At 53.6% G+C, this 22,004-nt stretch overlaps 1 protein-coding gene across 1 annotated transcript; it reads right to left on the bottom strand.

The window, feature by feature from the left end:
• Window positions 1–703: 703 nt before the first annotated feature.
• On the bottom strand, window positions 704–20,407 carry prodh2 (proline dehydrogenase 2). The gene is made up of 10 exons (XM_059953164.1): window positions 20,168–20,407; window positions 18,163–18,353; window positions 16,081–16,201; window positions 15,460–15,543; window positions 14,470–14,550; window positions 14,063–14,209; window positions 12,892–13,058; window positions 7,920–8,027; window positions 7,510–7,595; window positions 704–1,108 (listed from the first exon to the last, which is right to left on the bottom strand). The coding sequence occupies exons 1-10, from the start codon at window positions 20,405–20,407 to the stop codon at window positions 927–929; spliced, it is 1,407 nt and encodes a 468-aa protein (XP_059809147.1). The 3' UTR covers window positions 704–926.
• Window positions 20,408–22,004: the final 1,597 nt, after the last annotated feature.

Below are 22,004 nucleotides of genomic sequence, written 5' to 3'. Positions count from 1 at the left end.
ACCCCTTCCCTCTCCCTCTCCTCATCCCCTCACTTCTCTTCCATTTCCCCTCACCCCTCCTCATCTCATCGTCCACAATAACACTGGACACCAGACGCAGGGTTAAAGTCCATCTTTATTCAATCTTCAGCGGTTTGTGGTTGCTCTCGGAGTAACCAGGATTAGAGGTCGGTCTGGGGTGACCGGGGTCAGAGGTCTGGGGGTGGTGAGGGAGTGACCAGGGTCAGAGGTCAGTCTGGGAGTGACCAGGGAGGGAGGGAGGGAAATGGGACAGAGGTCTGAGGGTGGTGAGGGAGTGACCAGGGTCAGAGGTCAGTCTGGGAGTGACCAGGGAGGGAGGGAAATGGGTCAGAGATCTGGGGCTGGTGAGGGAGTGACCAGGGTCAGAGATCAGCCTGGGAGTGACCGGGGAGGGAGGGAGGGAGGGAAATGGGTCAGAGGTCTGGGGGTGGTGAGGGAGTGACCAGGGTCAGAGGTCAGTTTGGGAGTGACTGGGGAGGGAGGGAGGGAGGGAGGGAAATGGGTCAGAGGTCTGGGGCTGGTGAGGGAGTGACCATGGTCAGAGGTCAGTCTGGGAGTGACCAGGGAGGGAGGGAGGGAGGGAGGGAAATGGATCAGAGGTCTGGGGCTGGTGAGGGAGTGACCAGGGTCAGAGGTCAGTCTGGGAGTGACCAGGGAGGGAGGGAGGGAGGGAGGGAAATGGATCAGAGGTCTGGGGCTGGTGAGGGAGTGACCAGGGTCAGAGGTCAGTCTGGGAGTGACCGGGGAGGGAGGGAAATGGGTCAGAGGTCTGGGGGTGGTGAGGGAGTGACCAGGGTCAGAGGTCAGTCTGGGAGTGACCGGGGAGGGAGGGAAATGGGTCAGAGGTCTGGGGCTGGTGAGGGAGTGAAAGGAGAGGGATGGGACATCTTTCCCTCCTCATTCTGTCAGTCGTGCAGCCCCCTCCTGAGCAGGAGGCGCCGGTTGAGCTCCCTCCGGAGCAGCTCCCTCTCGCGGCGGATACCCCTCAATGCCGACTGGTTCTCCTGGGCTCTTCGGACGAGGTAGGGAATGACAGAGGACACGTCTCCATACGGGAGGGATTTGTAGACAGAGTAACCGGCTCGCCCTGTGTGGGGTGGAGCGGGGAGGAACAGTGAATATGAATCATAGAGAAATACAACACAGAAACAGTCCCTTCGGGCTATCTGTTCCATGTTGACCCCTGCCTCATGCCTGCTTGTGTTGATTCTGAAACTATCCAAGGCCCTCTCCATGTTCCAATCCAAATGCCCCTTAAATTTTACAATTATAGCCTTCCCTACCACAGGCAGCTCACTTCAGGCTCTTGCCACCCTCTGTGGAAATAACATTACCCCTCAGCCCTGCCCTCATCTTGTATTTGTCCCTCTAGTCTTGGACTCCCCACCCATGGGGAAAACCGTAACCACCCATCTTCTCCACACCTCTTGTGATTTTATAAACCCCTTCATCTCCTACGCTCCATCCCTCAATTCCCCCAAGGAATAACGATCGAGTGTGGACAACCTCTCCCAGTAACTCCAGCCCTCCTGTCCTCTGCAGCAGGCTAATATCTTTCCTATAACCAAAACTGTATGTAATACATATCACCTGCGACTTGTGTCTGCAATATGATGCCCTGATTGAGGAAAGCTCGTTTGCTAAGGACCTCCTTCACCTCCCCATCTGCTTGCATAGCTGCTTTCAGCGAACTCTATAGTCGTGACCAGGTCCCACCCAGTTGAACTGTCTAAAATGCATCGTCTCTCACTTCCCCAAGCTGAAACCCACAGCCCATCTCCCCAACTGATCAAGATCTTTTTGGAATTCACTGTAACCTGCTTCGCCATTGGAAACCCTCTCGTTTAATATCATCTGTAAACTGGCTAGTTGTCCCACACATCCAAGTCATTTACATAATCAATACTGATCCCTTGGGCACAGTCCTCCGGACGGAGAATTGACCTTCAGCCATCACCCTTTGCTTCCTATCAGAATCCATCTCGCTAGCTCTCCACAAATCCTTTGCAATTGAACTTTCCAAATCAGCCTGCCATGCAGGATATTGTCAAACTGCTTACTAGAAATCCATACAGATATTATCCTTCATCAATCCCTCTTCAGAAACTCTAAAAGATTCATCAGCTATGACCGCCTATGGACAAGACTGTACTGATGATTCATGATCAGGTCTTGAATATCCAACTGCTGCTAGATCTTGTTGCTCAGAACTCGCTGCAGTAAATTCCCTCGTTCACTGGCCTGGCCTTGCCTCCCTTCTCCAATGATGGGACATCATGAGCCACTCTTCAGGTCCTATGGAATTTCAACACTGGCTAATGACAAAGCAAATACCTCCACAGAAGTCTGGCTGTGCATTTGGTCAGGTCCCAGGGGCCTGGCCACCTTAATGAACTTCAAACATCTTTGCGATCTGCATATGTTTCAAAACTTCATTTCTTTGGGATCCGTGTTGTCCTCCAGGGCTCTATGAATTGGGAGCCCCGACGGTCTTTAAGAGGACCTTGCCTCTCTCCAGTCACCCTTCTTCTGTTAATATAGCTGAAGGACCTCTTGAGATCATCTTTAACGCTGCCTGAGAAATCTATCGCAAATCACCTTCATTTTTCCTTCTATCTCTTCAACTTTCTATATCCATTGAGGGATTGATTTGTACCCAGCTGCTGAGGGGTGATGTACGCTTCCTTCTTTGTCCTCAGTACCTTCCCTGAACTTGGTGTGTCTACCCCTCACGTGCTGCTCCTTGACTCTTTACATGAGTCAATGCCCAGAGTTTGAAGACATGCGGAGGGCTAAGCTAAAGGTCAAAATCTACAGCTCAGCAGGACTAATGATAGAAAGCCTGAGGTTGAAGACTAAAGTCAGTGAGTCTGGAGGTGAAAGCTCCTGGGCCGGCTTGTTCAGAGGTCAGAGGTCCTGGGCCGGCTTGTCCAGAGGTCAGAGGTCCTGGGCCGGCTTGGTCAGAGGTCAGAGGCTGATGTCTGCAAGTCTCCCAGTCAATACAGGGAGTCAATATTCCCACAAACACTACCCCACCAATGTCACAACTACCATACGTGCAATCACACGAGACAACCATTCATCGAGTACCTATTGACTATCTGGGTCTACAATATAGCCCGACCAAGGCAACCAGCTCTCCTCACCAGCTCCTACCCAAATGGTCTCGTTAGATGATCCCTCAAGAACATTCTCTCAAAGTACCACAGTTATGTCCTCTCTTATCAATCAGCTGCTCTGCCCACAACCACAAGAAACTGCAGAGAGTTGTGGACACAGCTCAGCACATCAGAGAAACCAGCTGCCCCTCCACTGACCTGACAACACTTCAGCTGCCCCTCCACTGACCTGTCCACTCATCAGCTGCCCCTCCACGGACCTGTCCACACTTCAGCTGCCCCTCCACTGACCTGTCCACACTTCAGCTGCCCCTCCACGGACCTGTCCACACCAGCTGCCCCTCCACTGACCTGTCCACACTTCAGCTGCCCCTCCACTGACCTGACAACACTTCAGCTGCCCCTCCACGGACCTGACAACACTTCAGCTGCCCCTCCACGGACCTGACAACACTTCAGCTGCCCCTCCACGGACCTGACAACACTTCAGCTGCCCCACCACGGACCTGTCCACACTTCAGCTGCCCCTCCACTGACCTGTCCACACTTCAGCTGCCCCTCCACGGACCTGTCCACACTTCAGCTGCCCCTCCACGGACCTGACAACACTTCAGCTGCCCCTCCACTGACCTGTCCACACTTCAGCTGCCCCTCCACTGACCTGTCCACACTTCAGCTGCCCCTCCACTGACCTGTCCACACTTCAGCTGCCCCTCCACTGACCTGACAACACTTCAGCTGCCCCTCCACTGACCCGTCCACATTTCAGCTGCCCCTCCACTGACCTGTCCACACTTCAGCTGCCCCTCCACTGACCTGTCCACACTTCAGCTGCCCCTCCACTGACCTGTCCACACTTCAGCTGCCCCTCCACGGACCTGTCCACACTTCAGCTGCCCCTCCACGGACCTGACAACACTTCAGCTGCCCCTCCACTGACCTGACAACACTTCAGCTGCCCCTCCACGGACCTGTCCACACTTCAGCTGCCCCTCCACTGACCCGTCCACACTTCAGCTGCCCCTCCACTGACCTGTCCACACTTCAGCTGCCCCTCCACTGACCTGTCCACACTTCAGCTGCCCCTCCACGGACCCGTCCACACTTCAGCTGCCCCTCCACTGACCTGACAACACTTCAGCTGCCCCTCCACTGACCTGTCCACACTTCAGCTGCCCCTCCACTGACCTGTCGACACTTCAGCTGCCCCTCCACTGACCTGTCCACACTTCAGCTGCCCCTCCACTGACCTGACAACACTTCAGCTGCCCCTCCACGGACCTGACAACACTTCAGCTGCCCCTCCACTGACCTGTCCACACCAGCTGCCCCTCCACTGACCTGTCCACACTCCAGCTGCCCCTCCACGGACCTGTCCACACTTCAGCTGCCCCTCCACGGACCTGTCCACACTTCAGCTGCCCCTCCACTGACCTGTCCACACTTCAGCTGCCCCTCCACTGACCTGTCCACACTTCAGCTGCCCCTCCACTGACCTGACAACACTTCAGCTGCCCCTCCACTGACCCATCCACACTTCAGCTGCCCCTCCACTGACCTGTCCACACTTCAGCTGCACCTCCACTGACCTGTCCACACTTCAGCTGCCCCTCCACTGACCTGTCCACACTCCAGCTGCCCCTCCACTGACCTGTCCACACTTCAGCTGCCCCTCCACTGACCTGACAACACTTCAGCTGCCCCTCCACTGACCTGTCCACACTTCAGCTGCCCCTCCACTGACCTGTCCACACTTCAGCTGCCCCTCCACGGACCTGACAACACTTCAGCTGCCCCTCACTGACCTGTCCACACTTCAGCTGCCCCTCCACTGACCTGACAACACTTCAGCTGCCCCTCCACTGACCTGACAACACTTCAGCTGCCCCTCCACGGACCTGTCCACACCAGCTGCCCCTCCACTGACCTGTCCACACTCCAGCTGCCCCTCCACGGACCTGTCCACACTTCAGCTGCCCCTCCACGGACCTGTCCACACTTCAGCTGCCCCTCCACTGACCTGTCCACACTTCAGCTGCCCCTCCACTGACCTGTCCACACTTCAGCTGCCCCTCCACTGACCTGACAACACTTCAGCTGCCCCTCCACTGACCCATCCACACTTCAGCTGCCCCTCCACTGACCTGTCCACACTTCAGCTGCCCCTCCACTGACCTGTCCACACTTCAGCTGCCCCTCCACTGACCTGTCCACACTCCAGCTGCCCCTCCACTGACCTGTCCACACTTCAGCTGCCCCTCCACTGACCTGTCCACACTTCAGCTGCCCCTCCACTGACCTGTCCACACTTCAGCTGCCCCTCCACTGACTTGACAACACTTCAGCTGCCCCTCCACTGACCTGTCCACACTTCAGCTGCCCCTCCACTGACCTGTCCACACTTCAGCTGCCCCTCCACGGACCTGACAACACTTCAGCTGCCCCTCCACTGACCTGTCCTCACCAGCTGCCCCTCCACGGACCTGTCCACACTTCAGCTGCCCCTCCACGGACCTGTCCACACTTCAGCTGCCCCTCCACTGACCTGTCCACACTTCAGCTGCCCCTCCACTGACCTGTCCACACTTCAGCTGCCCCTCCACGGACCTGTCCACACTTCAGCTGCCCCTCCACTGACCTGTCCACACTTCAGCTGCCCCTCCACTGACCTGTCGACACTTCAGCTGCCCCTCCACTGACCTGACAACACTTCAGCTGCCCCTCCACTGACCTGTCCACACTTCAGCTGCCCCTCCACTGACCTGACAACACTTCAGCTGCCCCTCCACTGACCTGTCCACACTTCAGCTGCCCCTCCACTGACCTGTCCACACTTCAGCTGCCCCTCCACTGACCTGTCCACACTTCAGCTGCCCCTCCACGGACCTGTCCACATTTCAGCTGCCCCTCCACGGACCTGTCCACACTTCAGCTGCCCCTCCACGGACCTGTCCACAATTCAGCTGCCCCTCCACTGACCTGTCCACACTTCAGCTGCCCCTCCACGGACCTGTCCACACTTCAGCTGCCCCTCCACGGACCTGTCCACACTTCAGCTGCCTCAGTAAAGCAGCCAATGTAATCAGAGATCCCACCCACCCTGGCAGAATTACAAAAGCCTAAAAGCACTTTCCACCAGGCTGAAAGACAGCTTCAAAGAGTTCCAACTGATTTGTCGGGCAAGATTTCCCCTTAAGGAAACCATGCCGACTTTGGCCTATTTTATCTTGGCCTCCAAGTACCCTGAAACCTCACTGTCAATAATGGACTCCAACATCTTCCCAACCTCTGAAGTCAGGCTAACTAGACTAGAACTTCCTTTCTTTTTCCTCCCTCCCTTCTAAAGAGTGGAGTGACATTTGCAATTGTCCAGTTCATAAGAACTTAAAACACAGGAGCAGAATTAGTCCATTCATTCATCCCATCGAGTCCACTCTGCCATCCCATCATTGCTGATTTGTATTCCCTCTCAGCCATATTCTCCTGCCTTGCTGCCCTGATCAATCAAGAACCTTTCAACCTTAAATATACCTGTTGACTTGGTCTCCACAGCCGTCTGTGGCAACGAATTCCAGATTCATCGCCCTCTGGCTAAAGAAATTCCTCCTCATGTCCGTCCTAAAGGGACGTCCCTCTATTCTGAGTCTGTGCTTGAAGGATCATTACAAATGCCCCCACAATCTCCCTTTCAGAACGCTGGGGCGCAGACTACCTGGTCCACATTCAGACCTTTCAGCTTCCCATAGAACAGCAACGACATGTTTCTGCCCTGACACTTGAATTTATGGAATACGGCTGGTGTCTTCCAAAGTGAAGACTGATGCAAAAATGCACATTCAGTTCATCTGTCATTTCTTTGTCCCCAGTGCTGGTTTCCAGCAGTCCGATGCCCAGTCTCACCACTCTTATGTTCTTAAGCTCACTTGGCTCTGTGATTGAGAACTGATTCAATTCAGACGTGAAGCAAAAAGCAGATTGTAGAGGTGAGGAGGGAGTAATCACTCTGAACATTTGACCAACTGTGGCGTGAAGGAAGGAATCCCAAAACTGAAGTCAATAAAAATCAAAGGGAAATGGATCATATTTTCCAGAGAGATAAGTCATCTTGGTACATCACAGTGGATTTCTCTGGGCAGCGCTCTATGCCCAAACACAGAGACCCTCCTTTCACACTAAGAGCGCGAGGTGCCAGTGCTGCCCTCCCCCAGCCACGCTGGGTGGGGTGGGGGAAAGGGTGAGAGAGAGATGGGGGGGTAAAGGGAGAGGAGTGAGGGGAAGAGGGAGGCAGAGAAGGAGGAGAGGGATTCACAGAGAGAAGAGGTGATGGGAGGGAGAGACAGGGGAGTGGAGAGAGTGAGTTTATACGTACCCAGAGTGAGGGAGATGTGGTCACACATTCCCAGTAACTGGGCAGAGTGAATCCCACAGTCCCTGCCCAGACCCAGGGCCTCCATCCTGTAGGGGGAGAAGACAGAATGAATGGGGGGCAGGAGAGACTGAGGGGGAGGAGACGGGGTGGGGAAGGACACCAATGAGAGGGGGGCAAGAGCAGGTCATGGATTATGGGGAGAGTGGATGGGAGGGAGAAATACGGGGATGTGTAGGACAGCGGGGAACGACGAATGGAGGAGGGACATCCCTCAGAGGGTGGAAAAGGAGGGGACAGTAGAGAGTGTCTCTCAGGAAGGGGAGGGAATGAAAGAAGAAACATCCAGTGAGGGAAGGGGAAGATGGAGGGGAGGAGAGAATTGAGGGAGGATGGAGGAAGCAGATCTGTACCTATTGAGAAGGTACCGGACAGATCCCTCATTGTGTGTGGCTGCCACCAGCCCCACCCTTGGGTTCTGCTTCACCAGGGTCACCAGCTGGTCCAGGAGCCTCCGGTAACTGAGGGAGAAGACAAGGAGGAAGAGGAGGGTCACAACCTGTTCGCACTGACCCGCACAGCTTCCCACAACTTACCCCCTCCCTATCCTCCTCATTACTCCCCCAAAACTATTCAAAATACTGGTGCTCCATTGGACTGTGGTCTCAGCCCCCTGACTCCACTCCCTGTGACCTCAGGACTACATGGGCAGGTTCTGCTCTAGCCCCATCGACAAGTTTGCAATGACGCCACCACAGTGGGCCAAATCTCAAATAACAATGAGTCAGAGAACCAGAAGGAGATAGAGGGCTAGTGACATTTGTTGACAACAAACTTCCCCACAATGTCATCAAAATAAACAATGCTACTGGGACTGAGCTATAGGGAAAGGATGAATAGTTCAAGTTGAAGTTCATTTGTCACAAACGCCCATGAATATAGCCAAGCGAAACAGCGTTTTTCCGGGAACAAAGCGCAAAATACAATATGAACGGTCACACACAGCACAAAGCACATATAAAGATATCAGTAAAACACAGAAATTATATATAGTCCAAGACCCTGATTCCATGAATGCTGAGGCAGTCTACAATGGAAAGCAAGATGGCTTGTCTTCTACTGAGTGAACACTGGGGGGCAGTGCTGAGGCTGAAAGGTTGCAAGTTTCATGTCACCAAGTCTGTCCTGGTCAGACAGACTTTATTGATCCCGAGGGAAATTGGGTTTCGCTGCAGCCGCACCGACCAAGGATAGTGGAGGAATATGGTGTTACGAAGGATGAACAACTCTGATGGGCAGAAGGGTGCAGAGTTGCCCATGTCCCCTCCCCTGGGAGAATCACAAACCGTTACTGTTGCCAGGCTGTTAATGAGAGAGAAAGAGATGGAACAAAAACATACTGGGACTAGAACATTTGCTTCAGACAAGGGCGAGATAACAGCCTGAGAGAGAGTTATGTTTATCCACCATGTTATGACTCCCAAAAGACTTATGGCTGTGGAGAGGGCTGTTTATGTGGTACCATCCTGCTCATTAAAATCCCTCATTGGACAGCCAGAGTGGGCTGGTTTGATGGACTAAGCCATTCAAACCTGATTGACACCAGAGACCCTGTCAGTGGGGATAAAAGTGAGGTCTGGGGTGACACCCCTAAGACGCACCAAGAGCACTGCTTAAGGATTGGAACCCACAAGAAAGTGTGGGGCATCGGAGACCGAACGAAGGATCGGTCAATTTTAACTCAGTGTTTATAGCGAGGCCGGTGGGGGCTTGTGTGTGTGTGTCCACCCTTGTCTGGGTGACGAGTCCACCACAGAACGGTCTAGCTAAAGGACAGAGGGGTCATACTTGAATGGCCACAGCAACACATCGACGGATCAAGATTGTAAAGGAAGGTTTGCAAGACAATAGCCGTCACTGTTTGATCGCCCTCTCTCTCTCTCTCTCCCTCCCTCCAACAATTACAACACATCGACCAACCACTATCTCAGCCTGCATGAACTGAACTGAACTTTATATTTCCATGTGACAATTCATTATCCCCTAGACAACGATAGAGCTTGTTTATTATTGATTATTATTATACCCACACTTTTAGGTTTAGTATTGCTAATGTGTATTATCTGTATATTTGCATTGATATTGATTTGTATATTTTACTAATAAACACTGTTGAAAATCGTACCACCAGACTCCAACGGATACTTCTGTCTTTGCTGGAAAGACACCCAGTTATGGGGTACATAACAATAGCAATATAAAACCATAAATAATTAATAATAATAAGTTAATCATGCCAAGAGGAAATTAGTCCAGGACCAGCCTATTGGCTCAGGGTGTCTGACACGCCGAGGGAGGAGTTGTAAAGTTTGATGGCCACAGGTAGGAATGACTTCCTATGACGCTCAGTGTTGCATCTCAGTCCCACCACCAGGACAAGAAAGCTCAATAAAACCTCTAGTTCTTCACGAGTCGTAGAGTACTACCAGCACAGAAACTGTCCCTTTGGCCATCTAGTCTGTGCCAGCTGGTGGTATCTATCCACACCTGGTCTATATCCCTCCATATCTCTCTCATTCATATAACTATCAAAACTTCCCTTAAATGTTACAACTGAATCCACATCTGCCATTTCCACTGGCAGCTTGTTCCACACTCACATCAACCCCTGATGAGAAGAAAGAACCTCCCAAATTCTCCTTAAGTATTTCACCTTTTGCCCAACCTAAGGGGAAAAGGCATTTACGTATTTACCCGGTCTATACTCTTAACATTTTGTATAACAGGGGTCAGAGGTGGAGAGGATCAGCAACTTTAAATTCTTCCCTGTTATTTCGGAGGATCTGTCCTGGACCCAGCAGGCAACTGCCATTACAAAGAAAGCTCAGCAGCACCCCTACTTCCTCAGGATTTTGTAAAGATTTGGCATGACATCTGAAACTTTGACAGACTTCTTTAGATATGTAGTGGAGAGTGAATCAGCTGGCTGCATCACGGCCTGGTATGGAAACACCAATGCCCTTGAACAGAAAATCCTATAAAAAGTAGTGGACTCGGCCATGATGAAATGGTGGAGCAGACTCGATGGGCCAAATGGCTTAATTCTGCTCCTATATCTTATGGGTAAAGCCTATCCCACAATTGAGTACATCTACATGAAATGCTGTTGCAAGAAAGCAGCATCCATCATCAGCGACCCCACCGTCCAGGCCATGCTCTCTTCTCACTGCTGCCATCTGGGAGAAGGTACAGGAGCCTCAGGGCCCACACCACCAGGTTCAGCAACAGTTATTACTCCCTGACCATCAGGTTCCTGAACCAGAGGGGATAACGTTACTCAACCTCACTTGCCTCATCACTGAAATGTTTCCACAACCTATGGACTCACTTTCAAGGACACTTCACCTCATGATATCATTACTTATATTTGTTTATGTATATATTTATTCGCACAGTTAGTTGTCTTTTGTACAGTGGTTGGTTGCCCAAGTTGCAGTAGGTTCACCAGATTGATTCCTGGGATGGCAGGACTTTCATATGAAGAAAGACTGGATCGACTAGGCTTATACTCGCTGTAGTTTAGAAGATTGAGGGGGGATCTTATTGAAACGTATAAAATTCTAAAGGGATTGGACAGGCTAGATGCAGGAAGATTGTTTTCGATGTTGGGGGAGTCCAGAACAAGGGGTCACAGTTTAAGGATAAAGGGGAAGCCTTTTAGGACCAAGATGAGGAGAAACTTCTTCACACAGAGAGTGGTGAATCTGTGGAATTCTCTGCCACAGGAGACAGTTGACGCCAGTTCATTGGCTATATTTAAGAGGAAGTTAGATATGGTCCTTGTGGCTAAAGGGATCAGGGGATATGGAGAGATATGTGGAAGATCAGCCATGATCGTACTGAATGGCGGTGCAGGCTCGAAGGGCCGAATGGCCTACTCCTGCACTTATTTTCTATGTTTCTATGTTTCAATGTTACACTGGTTATTATTCTATGCTGCATTTAGTGAGTATGCCCACAAAATAAATGAATCTCAGGATTGTAGGCGGTGATATATATGTATTTTGATAATAAATGTGTTTTGAACTGAGCCTCTATCATATCTTCCCTGCGCTCCAGGGAATAAAGACCTAACCTGGACAGGTAAATTACTGACGCTCTACCCTGTCAGTGAGTCGCTCTCTGCTGCCTCCATTAGAGGAGTGTTGGAGGAATCATTGCGCAGGCGGTGTGCAGTCGAACAACGAGTGATTGTCTCAGTTGCTTTTCTTGTGATTGCAAGACCCTGTTAGACATTGCTAATGTGAAATGCTGCAAGTCCATTTGACTGATTTATTGGTTGACAGGGAAGAATGGTGGGGGAGCTGTGTGGCCAAGGACGAAGCCTTCAGCCGCCTGTTACAACTTTGGTGTCTGTGCCCACCACCAGGGGGCGGTGTGGCACGGCATCTGAGCTGGACTCGGTGCTGCCCCCCAATGTTCGCTCACAGAATACAAGCCAACTTGCGACATTCATGGAGTCTGGGCCTTGGACTGGACACGAGACATTGTGTGTGACTGTATTTTACTGATATACATTTACTGAGGGAAATTTCTGAATGGACAATGAACCCATGACCGTTACCTCACTATTTTTTCTATTCTTGTCAGCTTTTTACTCTACTTATTTAGTTTAATTTTTAATATTTGCAAGCAGGTGTTGGGTTGTGTCAGATTTGAATTAGAGGTCGTGGGTTAAGGGTGAAAGGTGAATGTTTAAGGGGAATGAGGGGGAACTTCTTCACTTAGAGAGGGGTGAGAGTGTGGGACGAGCTACCAGGGGAAATAGAGGATGTGGGCTTCATTTCAACATTTAAGAGGTTTGTATAAGTGCCAGGGTGGGATGGGTATGGAGGGTGATGGGCCAGGGGCAGGTCGGTAGGATGAGGCAGAATAACAGACGACACAAGCTAAGTGGGCTGAAGTGTTCTGTGACTCTATAACATCGCTATCGTATCTGCCTTCATCACCACCTCTGGTACCCAACACTCATAAAACTTACCCTACACATCTCCTTTGAACTTACCCCCCACAGACACACATCGTATGTATGCCTTCTGGATGTAGGGCTTTCCACTCTGGGGATAAAGATACCAGCTGTCTATCTGTGCCTCTTGTAAACTTATAAACCTCTATCAGATCTTCCTTCAGCATCCGCCACTCCAGAGTAAACCATCCCAGCTTGTCCAGCCTCTCTTTACAGCTCAGGCCCTCTAATCCAGGCAGCATCCTGGTGAACTTCTTCTGTACCTCTCCAAAAGCCCCCACACCCATCCTGTAATGAGGTAACCAGAATCTCCTCCTTCCCCTCAATTCTGCCCTTCCTGCGGCCCTCAAGAATCCTACCTTTGGTCTGTGTCATCCCAGCTCTTCTGCACAGGGTCAGGATATCCGAATTTCAGTGCCAACTCCCGTTCCCTGTCCATGTATGCTCCCCTGACCAATTTCACCCCAAACCAGAGCCCCAGGCTCAGGGCCTGTGAAACATCGGTCAAGAGCTGTCTCTCTGTGTCCTGGAGCAAAGGGAGGACAGGTTAGACTGAGTGAATCTCCCTCCACAGTGTCCCATCACAAACTCCCAGGGTCAGACAGAGTGAAACTCCCTCCACACCATCCCATCACACACTCCCGGGGTCAGACACAGAGTGAAACTCCCTCCCCAACGTCCTATCACACACTCCCGGGGTCAGACACAGAGTGAAACTCCCTCCACACCATCCCCTCACACACTCCCGGGGTCAGACACAGAGTGAAACTCCCTCCACACCATCCCATCACACACTCCCGGGGTCAGACACAGAGTGAAACTCCCTCCCCAACGTCCTATCACACACTCCCGGGGTCAGACACAGAGTGAAACTCCCTCCCCAACGTCCTATCACACACTCCCGGGGTCAGACACAGAGTGAAGCTCCCTCCACCCGTCCCATCACACTCTCCCGGGGTCAGACACAGAGTGAAACTCCCTCCACACCGTCCCATCACACACTCCCGGGGTCAGACACAGAGTGAATCTCCCTCCACACCGCCCCATCACACACTCCCGGGGTCAGACACAGAGTGAAGCTCCCTCCACCCGTCCCATCACACTCTCCCGGGGTCAGACACAGAGTGAAACTCCCTCCCCAACGTCCTATCACACTCTCCCGGAGTCTGACACAGAGTGAAGCTCCCTCCCCAACGTCCCATCACACATTCCCGGGGTCAGACACAGAGTGAAGCTCCCTCCCCAACGTCCTATCACACTCTCCCGGGGTCAGACACAGAGTGAAGCTCCCTCCCCAACGTCCTATCACACACTCCCGGGGTCAGACTCAGCGTGAAGCTCCCTCCACACTGTCCCATCACACACTCCCGGGGTCAGACACAGAGTGAATCTCCCTCCACACCGTCCCATCACACACTCCCGGGGTCAGACACAGAGTGAATCTCCCTCCACACCGCCCCATCACACACTCCCGGGGTCAGACACAGAGTGAAGCTCCCTCCACCCGTCCCATCACACTCTCCCCCTCACCTGTAGGTAGCACTGGTAAGTGTTCCAAATCAAGGGCTCTGATTGGTTGAAGCGAAGCATGAGCGCCTTGGTAACCAGAGAGATGGCGGGGTTAAGAGATGTGAGTTCAGCGTCGATGAGGAGAGGCACCCCTTTCTCCTGGGCGTACTGTCATTAGAGAGCAGAGTGAGTGACTCTGGAGGTCTCAGGGAAGGAATGAGGGGATGGGGAGGCAAGAGGGAGCAGGGAGGGAGAGGGAATTATGGGGGGAATTTGATGAGGCAGAATGTGAGGCTGGAATTAACAGGATTGAGAAGATTGAGGGGTTCGGTGAAGGGAGAAGGGAAAGGTGAGGGTTAGGTAAGGGGAGGGTGAGGGGAGAGGAGGGAAGGCGAGAAAGGGGGAGTTCCCGTATCCTCCCTCCCTACCTCTGCAAGGGTCCTCAGGCGTCGGAGTGAGGTGTGTAGGTGCACTGACTCCTCGAGTCTCAGATGCCTGAAGTGAAGATCCTGTGACAGTGAAAGTCCGTCAAGACCATGGGGAGGCGAGACAAGATCGTTTAATCCGATGTAACACCATTGGTGTCACCAACCTCCTCTAACCCTCTCCAGACAGATTATGGCTGATATTCCCCACCATCCCAATCCTAGATGATTCTGAAATCCCGACAGCCTATTTGAGTCCTCTCCTGGGACTGGGGAGAGAAACTCAAAGACTCCGCAGACCCTGGGTGTCCTCCTCCTCCTCCTCCTCCTCCTCCCGCTCTCGCCACACTTTCCGAGTAACAGTCTCCCCAGGGTGGCTGGAGGAAGAGTCTCCTCACTCCTGGATCAATACGCAGGGGGCAGAGATGGTGATGGGGCTACGGTGGACTCTAATCTCAGTGGTGGCACAGATTTACAGGTGGATCTCGATCAGCTGGGGAATTGGGCCGAGGAATGGCAAATGCAGTTTAATTCTGATAGGTGTGAGCTGTTGCATTTCAGAACGACAAATCAGGGCAGGACTTTCACAGTGAAATGTAGAACAATTCCTCCTTCTCCTAGGACCCTCTGTGTAACCTGAGATCCTGGGGGGGGGGGTGGTGAGGTGGTCTCCAGGGTGAGACAAGAGCCCTGTTGTAGAGCAGAGGGACCAGGGTTCCTGAAGGTGGCGTCACAGGTGGTGAAGTGCCCGCGGTCTGGCACATGGCCTTCATCAGTCAGGACACTGAGTGCAGTACAGGCGTTGGGATGTTGTGTGTAGCTGAGGCAGCACGTGGGAGTACTGTGGTCACTTTGGCCAAACCGAGTTATTCCCATCTAAAATCCCCTCCCTCCTCACTCCCCCTCTTGCTCCCTCCATCCCCCCCACCTCTCACACCCTCCATCCCTCTCTCCCCTCTCCATCGCTCCCTGCCCTCTCCCCTCCCTCCCTACCCGGCCATCCATCACTTCTGCCAGCCGGCTGACGTTGAGGTCCTCGGCCGTAGACAGGTCACTGAGGGACCGGCTCACAGTGGTCTGTAGGGCAGAGGGAGACAGAGAGGGGGTGTCAGCAGTGATTGGGGAAGGGGGAGATTGAGAGGCTCAGGGAGGGGTTGGGGGCAGGGCGAGTGTGGGGAGTGAGGATCGGTAGTGATGAGGAAGTATGGGGGGAGTCAGAGGGTGTCGGGTCCAATGGGGGGGGCATGGCAGAGGGTGAAGGGGAAATGGGGGGGGGGAGAGACAGGATGGTGGGAGAGCTGAGGACCAGGGGGAAAAGGTGGAGTGTCAGTGTGGGTGGTATTGAGGAGATGGGAGTGGGAGGGGTGAAGTGAAAGGGAGGGAGCAGGAGGGACAAAGTGAGAGGGAGGGGGAGAGGGGAGTGAGAGGGAGAGGGGGCTGGATGTGATGGACAGAGGGATGGGAAGGGGATGGGAGAGGGAGTGAGAGGGAGGAGGAGTGAGGGGAGAGTGAAGGTGGGAGTGAGGGGAGAGTGAAGGAGGGGGCAGAGGGAGTGAGAGGGAGGCAGTGTCTATACGGGGAGCACTGGATGGGGAAGGTCTCCCCCACACTCACGCAGAGCCGTGCCCCCATCAGCGCGGTGACCTTCAGCTGCATCATGGCGTGCGGACTGCAGACCCGGGCAGTGTCCACGCACGACAGTGCGGTCCGCAGATTCCCCTCGAACCAGCACTCACTGTGGCCGGGTGGGGGAGAGGAGAGGGAGGGAGGTGTTGAGAGTGGAATGGGAAGGAGAGGGGGTAATGGCAGAATGAGAGGTGGGGAGAGAGGGAAATAGCGATAAGGGAAGGGAGAGGGGTTATGAGGATGGGGAGTGGGAGGGTTGAGGAGGAGGGAGAAGAAGGGATGGAGGGGAGGGATGGGATGAGGAAAAAGAGTAAGGATGGGGGGAGGGTTTGGAGTGAGGGAGAACAAGAGACAGGTAAAAGAAATTCAAGGTGAATTGTCATACAGACGTATACAGCTAAATGAAACAACATTCCAATGGGACCAAGGTCCAGGTCACAGACAGTCACACTCAGCACAAAATTGGGAAGGGCCGATGGGGACGTGTGGGATTTCTTTAGCCTCCAGAAGAGGTCAAGGCTCTGGTGAGCTGTCAACATGGATGGAGGAGGACAGACTGGCTGTGGTTCACATCCGGGAACCTGGAGCTGTCAACATGGATGGAGGAGGACAGACTGGCTGTGGTTCACATCCGGGAACCTGGAGCTGTCAACTCTCTCGGCCTCAGCAAAGTTGATGCAGACAGGAACGTGTGCACCCTGCTACCACCCCACTTCCTGAGGTCAGTGACCAGCTCGTTTGCTTTGCTCGTATTGAGGGGAAGAGTTGGTTTCATAACACAGCCTCGGAATAGAGGGGCACCCTTTTAGAACGGAGGTAAGGAGGAATTTCTTTAGCAGAGAGGGCGGAATCTATGGAATTCTTTGCCACAGGCAGCCGTAGAGGGAAAGTCTTAATGTACATTTAAGGCAGAGGTTGATGGATTCTTGATTGGTCAGGGTGTGAAGGGATACAGGGAGAAGGCAGGAGATTGGGGCTGAGAGGAAAATTGTGTCAGCCACGATGGAGTAGTGGAGCAGACACGTTGGGTCAAATGGTGTCATTCAGCTTCTGTTTCCAGTGATCTTGTGTTAGTAAGCTCTCTGACTCCTTCCATCGTTGTTTCAGATTCAGCCTATTACGGTGATATCATCTGCAAACACGGAGACAGAGTTTGAGCAGAATCTAGTCACACAGTCATGAGTGTATGGGCGGGGGGGTGGGTGAGGGTTAGAGTGAGGGCTGACAACACAACCTGTAGATTTTATTCCTCAAAATCCTCTTCGGTAATTTATCTGCTCCAGATGTTAGGCGAAACGATTCACAGTTGCGAGTATTTTCTTTGCTGCCTTCTTAAATAAAGGCGTAACCCGGCCGTCCACCAAAACTTCAGCCTTGGCTTTGTCGACCCTCATCAATTTTTACAGATGCTCCATTGAAAGCATCTGTTGGGAGAGACTGCAGCTTGCAACAGCAACCACTCTCCGGACACAAGGAAGCACGGAATGCTGAACACATCACGGAAACGGATGTCTCTTCCCGTCCACACTCTTCGCTGCCTCAGTAAAGCAGCCAGCGTCATCAAAGATCCCACCCACCCTGGACTTCCTCCATCCTCCCATCAGGCAGAAGATACAAAGCACGTCCCATCACCAGGCACAAGGACAGCTTCTACCGCGTGTAGACCACCATACCCGTCCCATTTCTGTCTCTCAAAAGTTGCAACCAAACCCACATTTTCCACTTGCAGTGGCGGCTTGTTCCCACACTCTCACCACTCTCTGGGTGAAGAAGTTTCCCTTCAGGTTCCACGTGTTTCACCAAAGAATTATAACCTCTTGTTCCTGTCGCACCAACCTCAGGGAGAAAACCTGAATGCCTAAACCTTACCCCTCAAAACCCCTCACTGACGTCTCATAACCTCTTGTTCCTGTCGCACCAACCTCAGGGAGAAAACCTGAATGCCTAAACCTTACCCCTCACTGACATCTCGTCCAACATCAACATCCTGAGCTCAATTCTTGATTCCAGGATCTCTCTCCACGGTGATGGGACAGTGCAACAAGGGAGTAGACCTCAGAGTAGACCTACCTCCTGTCCTCACCAGCATCCTCCTCGATAGGGACAGCCAGCATTGGCCGCACCCCTGCTCTCCGTAGGGCTTCAGTGCAGCCCTGGACTTCGGGAACTGTCTCCCCCGCCACGAACTGACCGTAGACGGTCACCTTCATCAGCTGTTCGAACAGCCTCCGTCCAAGCAGCCTGCAGCTCCAGTGCATCACCTAGAGAGAGTCTGATGCTCAGTAATTTGTCTGTACCAAGTGTATCAGACTCTACACCAACTGACCACTCCCCCTCCGTCCAGATCCCCTCAGACCTCTCCCCCTCCGTCCAGATCCCCTCAGACCTCTCCCCTTCCGTCCAGATCCCCTCTGACCTCTCCCCCTCCGTCCAGATCCCCTCTGACCTCTCCCCCTCCGTCCAGATCCCCTCAGACCTCTCCCCCTCCGTCCAGATCCCCTCAGACCTCTCCCCCTCCGTCCAGATCCCCTCAGACCTCTCCCCTTCCGTCCAGATCCCCTCTGACCTCTCCCCCTCCGTCCAGATCCCCTCTGACCACTCCCCCTCCGTCCAGATCCCCACTGACCACTCTCCCTCCATCCAGATCCCCTCTGACATCTCCCCCTCCGTCCAGATCCCCTCTGACCTCTCCCCCTCCGTCCAGATCCCCTCAGACCTCTCCCCCTCCGTCCAGATCCCCTCAGACCTCTCCCCCTCCGTCCAGATCCCCTCAGACCTCTCCCCTTCCGTCCAGATCCCCTCTGACCTCTCCCCCTCCGTCCAGATCCCCTCTGACCTCTCCCCCTCTCTCCAGAACCCCTCTGACCTCTCCCCCTCCATCCAGATCCCCTCTGACCTCTCCCCCTCCGTCCAGATCCCCTCTGACCTCTCCCCCTCCGTCCAGATCCCCACTGACCTCTCCCCCTCCATCCAGATCCCCTCTGACCTCTCCCCCTCCATCCAGATCCCCTCTGACCACTCCCCCTCCGTCCAGATCCCCACTGACCACTCTCCCTCCATCCAGATCCCCTCTGACCTCTCCCCCTCCGTCCAGATCCCCTCTGACCTCTCCCCCTCCGTCCAGATCCCCTCTGACCTCTTCCCCCTCTGTCCGGATCCCCACTGACCTCTCCCCCTCCGTCCAGATCCCCACTGACCTCTCCCCCTCCATCCAGATCCCCTCTGACCTCTCCCCCTCCATCCAGATCCCCTCTGACCTCTCCCCCTCCGTCCAGATCCCCTCTGACCTCTCCCCCTCCATCCAGATCCTCTCTGACCTCTCCCCCTCTGTCCGGATCACCACTGACCTCTCCCCCTCCATCCAGATCCCCTCTGACCTCTCCCCCTCCGTCCAGATCCTCTCTGACCTCTCCCCCTCTGTCCGGATCCCCACTGACCTCTCCACCCTGAACCATGCTGGTGAGACCATTGAACGATAAACACAGGAGAGAGAATCCAAGTATCATTGAAGGTTGCCACGTGGGGCGACAGGAAGGTGAGGAAGGCACATTGAACGATACAGGCCATTTGGCCCAGGACGTTGCTCAGGACCCTCAGAGCCTGACTTTGTGGAGTTTAGTCCAGCCTTGATTCATTAGTCCACAACCTTTGGTAGGAGACCCCCTCCCACCTGTCTGCCCTTCGACCGACTCACCCACGTCACTGTCGCAAAACTGCCCCCTCACGATGACGTACTCCACCCTTCTCACCTTCACTCCTGTAACCCCAAGCTGCCTCCTTCCCTCCCACCACTCTGCTTCATCTTCTTACACCCCCACATGACCTCTCCCACCCTTTCATGCCCTCCATTTCCCCACCTCTGTATCCCCTCCCTCACATCTTGGCACCCCCACTCCCTCCTTGTCTACACTCACCTCTTCTTTACCCCCCTCAGAATTAGCACCAGCACAGACCACAACATCACTCTTCTTCACCTCTCCTCCCTTCCCTCACTCCCTCTCTATCCTCCCACCCTTCTCATCCACCTCACTCGCCTCTCCCTCTCTCCCTATCCACCTCCCAGCTACTCTCTGACCTTGCCCGCATTGTTCACCAGCCAGGGAAAAGAGCACATCCTGAAGACCAGCAGAGCCCGCAGCAACTCCCAATTGGACTTGACCCTGTAGGCCCCAGTGTCAAAATCCGGGGAAGCCTTTGCCCTCCGAGCAGACCCGGGGGGTGCAGTGCACAGCGAGGAGTCCGCCTTCCTGCAGAGGGTCCGCACTGTGGGGAATGGGAGCTGGTGACAGCGAGACCGAGCTGGACTCAACAACATGGTCAGAGCAGCTCTCTTGAGGACAGAGTCCCAGGTTAATCATTGTCCAACTCAAACAGTGTCCAAGATCAGGGGGCAGGTACCAAGTGAAACTCCCCCCACACCGTCCCATCACACACTCCCGGGGTCAGACACAGAGTGAAACACCCTCCACACTGTCCCATCACACACTCCCGGGGTCAGACACAGAGTGAAGCTCCCTCCCCACCTTCCCATCACACACTCCTGGGTCAGACACAGAGTGAAACTCCCTCCACACTGTCCCATCACACACTCCCAGGGTCAGACACAGAGTGAATCTCCCTCCACACCGTCCCATCACACACTCCCGGGGTCAGACACAGAGTGAAGCTCCCTCCCCACCGTCCCATCACACACTCCCGGGGTCAGACACAGAGTGAAGCTCCCTCCCCACCTTCCCATCACACACTCCTGGGTCAGACACAGAGTGAATCTCCCTCCACACTGTCCCATCACACACTCCCAGGGTCAGACACAGAGTGAATCTCCCTCCCCACCGTCCCATCACACACTCCCGGGGTCAGACACAGAGTGAAACTCTCTCCACATCGTCCCATCACACACTCCCGGGGTCAGACACAGAGTGAATCTCCCTCCCCACTGTCCCATCACACACTCCCAGGGGGGATCTCGGCTGGAGGGTACTGCATAGAGCGGTGCCCTGCAATAAGTTTTTCAGTTTGTACATGGACTTCCCACCCACATGCCACTTCTGCGGGCTGGAGGAGACCGTGTACCACATGTACATGGAGTGTGTGAGGCTGCAGCCTCTTTTTGCATATTTGCGTGGGCTGCTTCTCGCCTTCTGGCTGCATTTTAGTCCCACCCTGTTTATATATAGTCATCCAGTAAGGAAGGGGGCATGGAGGGATGCGGATGTCCTAGTCAACTTGCTCCTGGGGCTGGCGAAATCCGCCATCCGTGGGTCTTGGAAATGGGTGGCGGGAGGATCTTCCCTGGCGATGTTTAGGGGGTATGTTCGTGCCCGGGTAACTATTGAAAAAGAAAACGCGCAGTCCACAGTGGCCTTGGAGGAGTTTCGAGACCGTTGGGCTCCGCGGGGTGTAAACGCCATCGTGGATAGGGATGGCAACATTCTGGTGTAATGTCTATTGTCTATTTGTAGTGCAGTAATTGTGTTTGCCACTGTTTTATATATATTGTATAGCACCGATATTTGTAATAAAGGATTTTGTAATAAATAAAAAGAAAAAAGAAAAAAAAAAGGGGTCAGACACAGAGTGAAACTCTCTCCACACCGTCCCATCACACACTCCCGGGGTCAGACACAGAGTGAAACTCCCTCCACACCGTCCCATCACACACTCCCAGAGTCAGACACAGAGTGAAGCTCCCTCCACACCGTCCCATCACACACTCCCGGGGTCAGACAGAGTGAAACTCCCTCCAAACCGTCCCATCACACACTCCCGGGGTCAGACACAGAGTGAATCTCCCTCCAAACCGTCCCATCACACACTCCCGGGGTCAGACACAGAGTGAATCTCCCTCCACACTGTTCCATCACACACTCCTGAGTCAGACAGAGTGAAGCTCCCTCCACACCGTCCCATCA

Source organism: Hypanus sabinus, chromosome 29 (assembly GCF_030144855.1).
Source record: "Hypanus sabinus isolate sHypSab1 chromosome 29, sHypSab1.hap1, whole genome shotgun sequence".
In the NCBI taxonomy this organism is placed as follows: Eukaryota; Metazoa; Chordata; class Chondrichthyes; order Myliobatiformes; family Dasyatidae; genus Hypanus; species Hypanus sabinus.
Note: the sequence above shows the minus strand (reverse complement) of the source record. Positions and strands in the feature narration are given on the sequence as shown.